General features: G+C 47.3%; 1 protein-coding gene across 1 annotated transcript in view; it reads left to right on the top strand.

The window, feature by feature from the left end:
• LOC112077815 (receptor-type tyrosine-protein phosphatase-like N) overlaps positions 1 to 12,606 on the top strand; it is a gene marked incomplete at both ends in the record, with an annotated part of 30,782 nt that overhangs the window by 13,476 nt on the left and 4,700 nt on the right. The window contains 2 exon segments of the mRNA XM_070441839.1: positions 1,159 to 1,173; positions 1,176 to 1,222. Coding sequence (XP_070297940.1) covers positions 1,159 to 1,173; positions 1,176 to 1,222 — 62 coding nt within the window.

Here is a 12,606-nt window from a genome sequence, read left to right as displayed (position 1 = left end):
CTTCCTGTTCCCTATTCCCTGTTTCCCTATTCCCTATTCCCTTCTCCCTATTCCCTTCTCCCTCTTCCCTCTTCCCTATTCCCTATTCCCTATTCCCCTATTCCCTGTTCCCTATTCCCTACTCCCTATTCCCTATCCCTAATTCCCTACTCCCTACTCCCTATCCTCTCCTATTCCCTACTCCCTATCCCTACTCCCTATTCCTACTCCCTACTCCGAATTCCCTATTCCATATTCCCTACTCCCTATTCCTATTCCATATTCCCTATTCCCTACTCCCTATTCCCTACTCCCTGTTCCCTATTCCCTATTCCATATTCCCTATCCCTGTTCCCTACTCCCTGTTCCCATTCCCTACTCCCTATTCCTCCTCCTATTCCTATTCCCTACTCCCTATTCCCTACTCCCTATTCCCTTTCCCTATCCCTACTCCCTATTCCTATTCCTACTCCCTACTACCTATTCCCTATTCCCTATTCCCTATTCCCTATTCCATATTCCATATTCCCTACTCCCTATTCCCTACTCCTTATTCCCTATTCCCTATTCCATATTCCCTACTCCCTGTTCCCTACTCCCTGTTCCCTATTCCCTACTCCTATTCCCTACTCCCTACTCCCTATTCCACTCCCTATTCCCTATTCCTACTCCTACTCCCTATTCCCTATTCCCTACTCCCTATTCCTACTCCCTATTCCCCTATTCCCTACTCCCTATTCCATATTCCCTACTCCCTATTCCCTATTCCCTACTCCCTATTCCATATTCCCTATCCCTATTCCCTATTCCCTACTCCCTGTTCCCTGTTCCCTATTCCCTACTCCCTGTTCCCTGTTCCCTATTCCCTACTCCCTATTCCCTTCTCCCGATTCCCTATTCCCTTCTCGAGTCCCTATTCCCTATTCCCTATTCCCTGTTCCCTGTTCCTATTCCCTACTCCCTGTTCCCTGTTCCCTATTCCCTCTCCTATTCCCTTCTCCCGATTCCCTATTCCCTTCTCCCGAGTCCCTATTCCCTATTCCCTATTCCCTACTCCCTATTCCATATTCCAGTGCATTTTCTTTTGACCAGGGCTCATAGGACTCAGACAGAATAATATGTTGATATTAATGAATGATAACTGTTGGCTCTGTTTTGTTGTGGTTTTGTCTCTGTCAGTGTCTGAGAAGACCTTTTGGAGTCTGAGACAGGACTGAAGATCCTGCAGACTGGTGTGGGAGAGGTATAGTATAACTGTACAAATACACACTCTCTCTCTCTCTCTGTCTCTCTCTGTCTCTCTCTGTCTCTGTGTCTCTCTCTCTCTCTGGCTCTTCTCGCTCTCTCTGTCGTACACTGAGGATATTGTTGCAGAATTCTGCATGCACAGTCTCAATTTGGTGTTTTTCCATGTTGTGAATTCTTGGTTGGTGAGCGACCCCAGACCTCACAACCATAAAGGGCAATGGGTTCTATAACCATTTCAAGTATTTTTTGCCAGATCCTAATTGGTATGTCGAATTTATGATCCTTTGATGGCCCTTCGTGCCTTGTCTCTCAGATCGTTCACAGCTTTGTGGAAGTTACCTGTGGCTCTGATGTTTAGGCCGAGGTATGTATAGTTTTTGTGTGCTCTAGGGAAACGGTGTCTAGATGGAATTTATGTTTCTGGACTGTAAGTGTTTGTCCCCCTGTGTGCTGAGGATGTCAAATTATTGTCCGGTTCTGGCATTAGGACCGTGGTCTCTCTCTCTCCTCTCTCTCTTCTCTCTCTCTTCTCTCTCTCTCTCTGTGTCTCTGTGTCTTGTGTCTCTGTGTCTCTCTGTCTCTCTCTCTCTGTCTCTCTGTTTTCTCTGTCTCTCTGTCTCTGTGTAGAAAATAGTAAAAAGAAAATTTTAGTAGGTGTGTCCAAACTTTTGACTGGTACTGTATAATTCATATATTATATATATACTTCTGTTCACTCTTGCTCGCCACTCTGTTCTGCTCTACTCTGTTTTGTTTCTGCTCTACTCTGTTCTAATCTGCTCTACTCTGTTCTACCCTGCTCTACTCTGTTCTGCTTCTAACTCTGTTCTGTCTACTCTGTTCTGCTTCTACTCTGTTCTGTTCCTGCTCTATCTGTTCTGCTCTACTTGTTCTGTTCTACTCTGCTCTACTCTGTTCTACTCTGCTCTGCTCTGCTCTACTCTGTTCTGTTCTATCTCTGTATCGTGTTCTGCTCTACTCTGCTCTGCTCTGTTCTACTCTGTTCTGCTCTACTCTGTTCTGTTCTGCTCAACTCTGCTCTGTTCTGCTCTACTCTACTCTGTTCTGCTCTACTCTGCTTCTTCTCTACTCTGTTTGTTCTATCTCTACTCTACTCTGCTCTGTTCTGCTCTACTCTGTTCTGTTCTGCTCTGCTCTGTTCTACTTTGCTCTACTCTTTCTACTCTACTCTGCTCTGTTCTCTGCTCTATCTCTGCTCTTATCTCACTTTCGTCTCTGTTTGTTCTACTCTTCTCTGTTCTGCTCTGTTTGTTCTACTCTGTATCTGTTCTGCGCTGCTCTGTTCTGTTCTGTTCTACTCTGTTCTGCTCTGCTCTGTTCTGTTCTACTCTGTTCTGTTCTACTCTGTTCTGCTGTGTTCTGTTCTACTCTGTCTGTTCTACTTTGAGGCCTTACATTGAAGCCTGGGAGAGAGCATTGTTCTCTTCATTCTTTTCTTTCGTTTCCTACTTGCCTCCTCTTTCCTTGTGATACACATTTCTGTATTCCTTTGCTGAAATCCCAAACCCTCCTTTCCAAGAGGCTATTTCCAGGTTATTAGTGGTATCGGGATTGTCGGGTCATACATCAGGAGTTGATCCTGGAGAGAGAGCGGTGTCTGGAGGGTGAGCGGTTGATCCTGGAGGATGGAGCGGTTGATCCTGAGAGATGGAGCGGTTGATCCTGGAGAGATGGAGCGGTTGATCCTGGAGAGATGGAGCGGTGTATCCTGGAGAGACGGAGCGGGAGATGGAGCGTTACCTGAGAGATGGAGCGGTTGTCTGGAGAGATGGAGCGGTGATCCTGGAGAGATGGAGCGGGTTCTGGAGAGGAGGGTTGATCTGAGTGGAGCGGTTGATCTGGAAGATGAGCGGTGTATCCTGAGAGAGACGGTTGATCCTGGAGGATGGAGCGGTTGATCCTGGAGGACGGAGCGGTTGATCCTGGAGGACGGTTGCCGGAGAGATGGAGCGTGTATCCTGAAGAGATGGAGCGGTTGATCCTGGAGAGATGGAGGCGGTTGATCCTGGAGGGATGGAGCGGTTGATCCTGTAGGGATGGAGTGGTGTGATCCTGGAGGATGGAGCGGTTGATCCTGGAGGACGGAGCGGTTGATCCTGGAGGAGTGGAGCGGTTGATCCTGGAGAGATGGAGCGGATTGATCCTGGAGGATGGAGCGGTTGATCCTGGAGGGATGGAGCGGTTGATCCTGGAGGGATGGAGCGGTTGATCCTGGAGGATGGAGCGGTTGATCCTGGAGAGATGGAGCGGTGTATCCTGGAGAGATGGAGCGGTGTATCCTGGGAGATGGAGCGGTTGATCCTGGAGAGATGGAGCGGTTGATCCGGAGGATGGAGCGGTTGATCCTGGAGGGACGGAGCGGTGATCTGGAGGGACGGAGCGGTTGATCCTGGAGGATGGAGCGGTTGATCCTGAGAGATGGGCGGTTGATTCTGGAGGGATGGAGCGGTTGATCCTGGAGAGATGGGGCGGTTGATCCTGGGAGAGATGGAGCGGTGTATCCTGGAGAGATGGAGCGGTGTATCCTGGAGAGATGGAGCGGTGTATGCCTGGAGAGATGGAGCGTGTAGATCCTGGGAGATGGAGTGTGTATCCTGGAGAGATGGAGTGGCTGTACCTGGAGAGATGGAAGGGTGTATCCGGAGAGATGAGCGGTGTAATCCTGGAGAGATGGAGCGGTGTACTCCTGGAGAGATGGAGCGGTTGATCCTGGAGAGGAGGAGCGGTTGATCCTGGAGGGATGGAGCGGTTGATCCTGGAGGAGCTGGAGCGGTGTATCCGGAGAGATGAGCGGTTGATCCTGGAGAGATGGACGGTATCCTGGAGATGATGGAGCGGTGTATCCTGGAGAGATGGAGCGGTGTATCTGGAGAGATGGGCGGTTGATCCTGGAGAGATGGAGGCGGTTGATCCTGGAGAGATGGAGCGGTTGATCCTGGAGAGATGGAGCGGTGTATCCTGGAGAGATGGAGGGATGGAGCGGTTGATCCTGGAGAAGAGAGGAGCGGTGTATCCTGGAGAGACGGAGCGGTGTATCCTGGAGAGACGGAGCGGTGTATCCTGGAGAGATGGAGCGGTGTATCTGGAGGAGGACTGTATCTGGAGAATGGCGGGTGTATCCTGGAGAGATGGTGCAGTTGATCCTGGAGGATGGAGCGGTTGATCTGGAGAGACGGAGCGGTTGATCCTGGAGAGACGGAGCGGTGTATCCTGGAGGGATGGAGCGGTTGATCCTGGAGAGACGGAGCGGTTGATCCTGGAGGGATGGAGCGGTTGATCTATGCTATAACTCAGAAAAAAAGCTTCATTTGTCCTTGTTGTATAGTAGGAAAAGTCCACTTTCCAGTTAATAATGTGTAATGTTATTGTATAAGAAGATTGTATAGAAGATACAAGCGCAGCTTCCTACTATTGTTCAAATATTTTTGTAAAAAGAGACATGTTGGTCCTCATTGCTTGTATCTTCAGTGACAGGAGGCCGAAACGTCAACATTATCAGCATACAAATAAAATGAATAAAAGCAATGTAGCTGTCATGAAGAGAGGATGGGCCTAATATTAAAAAGTAGATAGTAAATACTATAACATGGCCTAATATTAATACAATAATAGTAAATACTATAACATGGCTAATATTAATACAATAATAGTAAATACTATAACATGGCCTAATAGTATTACAAATAATAGTAAATACTATAAACATGGCCTAATTATTATTAAAATAATAGTAAATACTATAAACATGGCCTAATATTAATAAAGTAATAGTAAATACTATAACATGGCCTAATAATTATTAAAATAATTAGTAAATACTAATAACATGGCCTAATATTTAATAAAGTAATAGTAAATACTATAACATGGCCTAATATTTATACAATAATAGTAAATACTAATAACATGGCCTAATATAATACAATAATAGTAATACCAATAACATGGGCTAATATGAATAAAATAATAGTAAATACTAATAACATGGCCAATATTATACATAATAGGAAATTGTCACGTTCTGACCTTTATTTTCCTTTGTTTTGTCTTTATTTAGTATGCGTCAGGGCGTGAGTTGGGGTAGGCAGTCTATGTTTGTTTATCTATGTTTTTCTATTTCTGTGCTGTGGTGACAGGTGGGCTGGTTGCTTGGTGACAGGTGGGTGGTTGCTGTGGGTGACAGGTGGGTGGTTGCTGTGGTGACAGGTGGGTGGTTGTGTGGTGACAGGTGGGTGGTTGCTGTGGTGACAGGTGGTGGTTGCTGTGGTGACAGGTGGGTGGTTGCTGTGGTAACAGGGTCAGTGCAGCCCTGTGATTGAAGAAGCGATGATGTAATGTGCTACTGGCCCTGTTTCTAAACACATCACACTTCTTCCCCATTTGGGTCACTTTTACTTTCTAAAAATGTATTGATTATAATCAATTGTTTTATTGGTGTGTTTACTAGGTAAGAATATGTTATATTGCTGTGTTACTGACTGTGTTTACTGGGGTAGAAATCAAATGTTAAAAATAATTTGTTTCCTTATATTCAATTGCTAATTCTTTAAGTCCTTCCACTCAGAACCTTATCCCATCTCTCCATTGCCTCTACAGCTCATAACTCCCCTACTTCCTCTCCTACTCCTACTTCCTCTCCTAACTCTCTCCCCCTAACACCCCTCAATCTTGGCCTCCTAACATCCTCGTCCCCTCGATCCTTACCCCTCCTCGTCCCTCATTCCCTCCCCTCGTCCCTTCATTCCCTCTCCTCACCCCTCAATTCCCTCTCCTCACCCCCTCATTCCCTCTCCTCACCCTCATCCCTCCTCTGTACCAGCTAAGCTCCATGTTTGTCAGGCTATCGCAGTCTGGCCGTAGGGGGGATTTGGTCCTCTTGGTCCACAAACCAGCTCGTTTTCCCTGCCCTGGAGCAGCAGTTAGCCTCGTGGTTAGAGTGTAGGGACGGCAGGTAGGCTAGCGGTAGAGTGTAGGGGAGGCAGGTAGCTAGTGGTTAGAGTCGTAGGGGTGGCAGGTAGCCTCGGTGGTTAGAGTGTAGGGGCGGCAGGTAGCCTAGTGGTTAGAGTGTAGAGGTGGCAGGTAGCCTAGTGTTAGAGGGGATGTAGGGGCGGCAAGGTAGCCTAGTGGTTTAGAGTGTAGGGGTGGCCAGTAGCCCTCGTGGTTAGCAGTGTAGGGGCGGCAGGTAGCCTAAGTGGTTAGAGGTGGTATAGGGTGTGGAGGTATGCCTTCGTGGTAGAGGTTGCTAAGTGGTAGAGTGGCAGTTAGACACCTAGTGGTTAGAGGTGTAGGGGTGGGGCGGTAGCCTAGTGGTTAGAGTGTAAGGGTGCGGCAGGTAAGCCTAGTGTTAGAGTGTAGGGGTGGCAGGTAGCCCTAAGTGGTTAGAGTGTAGGGGCGGCAGGGTAGCCTAGTGGTTACGAGTGTAGGGGCGGCAAGGTAGTTCTAGTGGTTAGAGTGTAGGGGGCAGGTAGCCTAGGTGTTAGAGTGTAGAGGTGGCAGTAGCCTAGTGGTTAGAGGTAGGGGCGCAGGTACCTAGTGGTTAGAGTGTAGGGGCGGAGGTACCTCGTGGTTAGAGTGTGGGCGGCAGGTAGCCTAGTGGTTAGAGTAGCTAGTAGAGTGGGGGCAAAGTTAGCCTAGTTGGTTATAAAGAGTGTAGGGCGGCGGCAGGTAGCCCTAGTGGTTAGAGTGTAGGAGCGGCAGGTAGAAGCTAGGCGCGTGAGGTTAGAGTGTGCGGCTAGTGTGTAGGGGCGGCAGGGTAGCCTAGTTGTTAGAGTGTAGGGGCGGAAGTAATAGTAAATACTATAACATGGCCTAATATTATTACAATAATAGTAAATACTAATAACATGGCCTAATATTAATACAATAATAGTAAATACCAATAACATGGGCTAATATGAATAAAATAATAGTAAATACTAATAACATGGCCTAATATTATTACAATAATAGGAAATTGTCACGTTCTGACCTTTATTTCCTTTGTTTTGTCTTTATTTAGTATGGTCAGGGCGTGAGTTGGGGTAGGCAGTCTATGTTTGTTTATCTATGTTTTTCTATTTCTGTGCTGTGGTGACAGGTGGGTGGTTGCTGTGGTGACAGGTGGGTGGTTGCTGTGGTGACAGGTGGGTGGTTGCTGTGGTGACAGGTGGGTGGTTGCTGTGGTAACAGGGTCAGTGCAGCCCTGTGATTGAAGAAGCGATGATGTAATGTGCTACTGGCCCTGTTTCTAACAGCTCACCATTCTTCCCCATTTGGGTCACTTTTACTTTCTAAAAATGTATTGATTATAATCAATTGTTTTATTGTGTGTTTACTAAGGTAAGATATGTTATATTGCTGTGTTACTGACTGTGTTTACTGGGGTAAGAAATCAAATGTTAAAAAAGTAATTTGTTCCTTATATTCAATTGCTAATTCTTAAGTCCCTTCCACTCAGAACCTTATCCCATCTCTCCATTGCCTCTACAGCTCATAACTCCTACTTCCTCTCCTAACTCCTACTTCCTCTCCTAACTCCTACTTCCTCTCCTAACACCCTCAAATCTTGGCCTCCTAACATCCTCGTCCCCTCGATCCTTACCCCTCCTCGTCCCCTCATTCCCTCTCCTCGTCCCCTCATTCCCTCTCCTCACCCCCTCACCCCCTCATTCCTCTCCTCACCCCTCTCCCTCCCCTGTCACCCAGCTTAAGCTCCATGTTTGTCAGGCTGATCCAGTCTGGCCGTAGGGGGATTTGTCCTCTTGTCCACAACCAGCTCGTTTTCCCTGCCCTGGAGCAGCAGTTACCTCGTGGTTAGAGTGTAGGACGCAGGTAGCTAGTGGTTAGAGTGTAGGGGAGGCAGGTAGCCTAGGTTAGAGTGTAGGGGTGGCAGGTAGCCTCGTGGTTAGATGAGGGCGGCAGTAGCTATGGTGTAGAGTGAGAGGTGCAGGAAGCCTAGTGGTTAGAGTGTAGGGGCGGCAGGTAGCCTAGTGGTTAGAGTGTAGGGGTGGCAGGTAGCCTCGTGGTTAGAGTGTAGGGCGGCAGGTAGCCTAGTGGTTAGAGTAGGGGTGGCAGGTAGCCTCGTGGTTAGAGTGTAGGGTGGCAGTTAGCCTAGTGTAGAGTGTAGGGTGGCAGGTAGCCTCGTGGTTAGAGTGTAGGGGCGGCAGGTAACCTAGTGGTTAGAGTGTAGGGGTGGCAGGTAGCCTAGTGGTTAGAGTGTAGGGCGCAGGTAGCCTAGTGGTTACAGTGTAGGGGCGGCAGGTAGTCTAGTGGTTAGAGTGTAGGGGTGGCAGGTAGCCTAGTGGTTAGAGTGTAGAGGTGGCAGTTAGCCTAGTGGGTTAGAGTGTAGGGGCGCAGGTAGCCTATGGTTAGAGTGTAGGGGCGGAAGGTAGCCTCGTGTTAGATGTAGGGGGCAGTAGCTAGTGGTAGAGTGTAGAGTGGCATTAGCCTAGTGGTTAGAGTGTAGGGGCGGCAGGTTAGCAGTGGTTAGAGTTAGGGGCGGCAGTAGCCTCGTGGTTAGAGGTAGGGCGGCAGGTAGCCTAAAGTTGTTAGAGTGTAGGGCGCAGGTAGCCAGTGGTTAGGTGTAGGCGGGCAGGTAGCCTAGTGGTTAGAGTGTAGCGGGTGGCAGTTAGCCTATGGTTAGAGTGTTAGCTGGCAGGTAGCTATGGTTAGAGTGTAGGGCCGCAGGAGCCTCGTGTTAGAGGTAGGCGGCAGGAGCCTAGTGGTAGAGTATAGGGGCGGCAGTAGCCTAGTGGTTAGAGTGTTAGGGCCGGCAGGTAAGCCTAGTGGTTAGGTGTAGGGGCGGCAGGTAGCCTAGTGGTTAGAGTGTAGGGCGGCAGGTAGCCTAGTGGTTAGAGTGTAGGGCGGCAGGTAGCCTAGTGGTTAGAGTGTAGGGGCGCAAGTAGCCTCGTGTTAGAGCGTTGGACTAGCAACCGAAAAGTTGCAAGACAAATCCCTGAGCTGACAAGGTAAACATCTGTCGTTCTGCCTGAACAAGCAGTTAACCCACTGTCCTAGGCCGTCATTGTAACTAAGAATTTGTGAGGAGCCCCAGTCTGAACCCCTTTCCCCCGTCCCTCTGTCTCATAGTTCACTCAAACTGCCCCCTCCCCGGAACATTCCAAGGAGAGAGAGAGAAAAGAGGAGAGGCAAGGGCTGAGAGAGTGAGAGAGAGTCTCAGAGAAGATAGGAGTGAAGACTGGAGAGGTAAGGGCTGAGATGGAGAGAGTCTCAGAGGAAGATAGGAGTGAAGACCGGAGAGGGAAAGGGCTGAGATTATAGAGTGAGAGTGAGAGAGAGTCTCAGAGGAAGATAGGAGTGAAGACTGGAGAGGAAAGGGCTGAGATGGAGACAGTCTCAGAGGAAGATAGGAGTGAAGAACTGGAGAGGGAAAGGGCTGAGATGAGAGAGTGAGAGGAGAGAGAGTCTCAGAGGAAGATAGGAGTGAAGACTGGAGAGGGAAAGGGCTGAGATGGAGAGAATCTCAGAGGAAGATAGGAGAAATAGTGAAGACCGGAGAGGGAAGGCTGAGATTGATAGAGTGAGAGAGAGTCTCAAGAGAAGATAGGAGAAATGAAGTGAAGACTGGAGAGGAAAGGGCTGAGATGGAGAGAGTCTCAGAGGAAGTAGGAGTGAAGAGTGGAGAGGGAAAGGCTGAGGATGCGCAGAGAGTCTCAGAGGAAGATAGGAGTGAAGACTGGAGAGGGAAAGGGCTGAGATGGAGAGAGTGAGAGTGAGAGAGAGTCTCAGAGGAAGATAGGAGTGAAGACTGGAGAGGGAAAGGGCTGAGATGGAGAGAGTCTCAGAGGAAGATAGGAGAAATTAGTGAAGACCGGAGAGGGAAAGGGCTGAGATTGATAGAGTGAGAGAGAGTCTCAGAGGAAGATAGGAGAAATGAGTGAAGACTGGAGAGGGAAAGGGCTGAGATGGAGAGAGTCTCAGAGGAAGATAGGAGTGAAGAGTGGAGAGGGAAAGGGCTGAGATGGAGAGAGTCTCAGAGGAAGATAGGAGTGAAGACTGGAGAGGGAAAGGGCTGAGATGGAGAGAGTGAGAGAGAGTCTCAGAGGAAGATAGGAGTGAAGACTGGAGAGGGAAAGCTTTTAGTTGAATGTCCAGGGGGGTGTAGGTTGGAGCACTAGAGCGCCACCTCTCTTCTCCCCATGATGACCACTCATTACACCGAGCGTTTCTCTGTTGCCATGACAGCACCTGGCTCTGTCTTCCCCCACTGAGGATCTCAGACGTCATGGCAACATCAACAGGTGGGGGGGGGGGCCGATATCACCCCTGGGCTCTCTTTTCATCATTCTCTCCCACTTCATTTAACATTTTTACAGTCCCCTTTATTGTATCTCTCTACCTCTCTCTCAATTCAATGGGCTTTATTTATTTACAAATAAAATGAACCTTTATTTAACTGGGCAAGTCAGTTAAGAACAAATTCTTATTTACAATGACGGCCTAAGAACAGTGGGTTAACTGCCTTGTTCAGGGGCAGAACGACAGATTTGTACCTTGTCAGCTCGGGGATTCGATCCATTAACCTTTCGGATACTAGTCCAAACCTCTAACCACAAGGCTACCTGTCGCCCCAAATGTTATATWTGTTAATAACATTGCCAAAGCAAGTGAAATAGACAATAAACAAAAGTGAAATAAGCAATCAAATAATGAACAGTAACATTACTCACAAAAGTTCCAAAAGAATAAAGACATTTCAAATGTCATATACAAATATTTGTAGCTTCTGTTGACGCCAAACTGGCGACTATTTCTTTGGCTGGATTGTGCTCTGAGCGCCGTTCTCAGATTATTCTTTTTCCGTAAGGTTTATTTTCAAATCTGACACAGCGGTTGCATAGAGGATAAGTTTATCTTTAATTCTGTGAATAACACTTGCATCTTTTATCAATGTTTATTATGAGTATTTCTGCAAAATCACCGGATGTTTTGGAATCAAAACATTACTGCACGTAACGCGCCAATGTAAACTGAGATTATTTATATATATATATATATGCACATTATCGAACAAAACATAAATGTATTGTGTAACATGATGTCATATGACTCATCTGATGAAGATGTTCAAAGGTTAGTGATTAATTTTATCTCTATTTTTGTGAAAGCTATCTTTGCTGTGAAATAATGTCTGTGCTTTTTTGGATTTGGTGGTGAGCTAACATAAATAGACAGGATCTGTAAAACATTTAAAAAATTGGACATGTTGGCTGGATTCACAAGATGTTTATCTTTCATTTGCTGTATTGGACTTGTTAATGTGTGAAAGTTAAATATTTCTAAAAAAAAATTGAATTTGAATTTGAATTTCCCGCGCTGCCTTTTCAGTGGAATGTGGGGGGGGTTCCACTAGCGGAACGTGTGTCCTAGACAGGTTTTAACATCATCCTTAGCTCTAGTGTGGGGATATAGGTAGCACACAGGAGGATATTTCCTATTGAATTTCTAGCAGAATGTAAAATATCCTGTTTTGATTCATTTAATAGAGTGAGTTAGGTCTGCTCTACCAAATTAGCATACGTCCTGAGTCCCTTCCCTGTTTCACACCTGGTAGTTCACAACTGTCTCTCTCATTTTTCTGGTCCTGCTCTATCATCACGAGTGGGGAAGACATTTACATTTACATTTAAGTCATTTAGCAGACGCTCTTATCCAGAGCGACTTACAAATTGAGGAAGAGACAGACATCATTATAGTCAACTCTCTGAAGACAACTAACTTCTTAACAACATCTCTATAAACAAACAAGTATCTTTGTTGACATAAATAATTATCACCTTTTCCCTACTTTCTCCTTCCTTTCTCTCTCACTTCCTCATACTCTCTCTCCTCTCTATTTCTCTCTCCCATCTCTGTCTCTCTCTTCCTCTTCCTCCTACTCTCTCTCTCTCGCCTCTCTGTCTCTCTCTTCCTCTTCCTCTCTCTCTCTCCTTTCCATCTCTCTCTTCCTCTTCCTCCTACTCTCTCTCTCTCTCTCCTCTCTGTCTCTCTCTTCCTCCTACTCTCTCTCTCCTCTCTTCCTCTCTATTTCTCTCTCTCCTCTCTGTCTCTCTTCTTCCTCTTCCTCCTACTCTCTCTCTCCTCTCTGTCTCCTCTCCTCTTCCTCCTCCTCTCTTCCTCTCTCCTCTCTTCCTCCCTACTCTCTCTCTCTCCTCTCTGTCTCTCTCTTCCTCCTACTCTCTCTCTCTCCTCTCTCTCTCTCTCTCTCTCTTTCCTCCTCTCTCTCTCTCTCCTCTCTCTGTCTCTCTCTTCCTCTTCTCTCTCTCTCTCCTCTCTTCTTCGTCTCTCTCTTCCTCTTCCTCCACTCTCTCTCTCTCCTCTCTGTCTCTCTCTTCCTCTTCCTCCCTTTCCCTCTCTTCC

Source organism: Salvelinus sp. IW2-2015, unplaced genomic scaffold (assembly GCF_002910315.2).
Source record: "Salvelinus sp. IW2-2015 unplaced genomic scaffold, ASM291031v2 Un_scaffold4940, whole genome shotgun sequence".
In the NCBI taxonomy this organism is placed as follows: domain Eukaryota; kingdom Metazoa; phylum Chordata; class Actinopteri; order Salmoniformes; family Salmonidae; genus Salvelinus; species Salvelinus sp. IW2-2015.
This window is presented reverse-complemented; position numbering and strand designations above follow the sequence as displayed.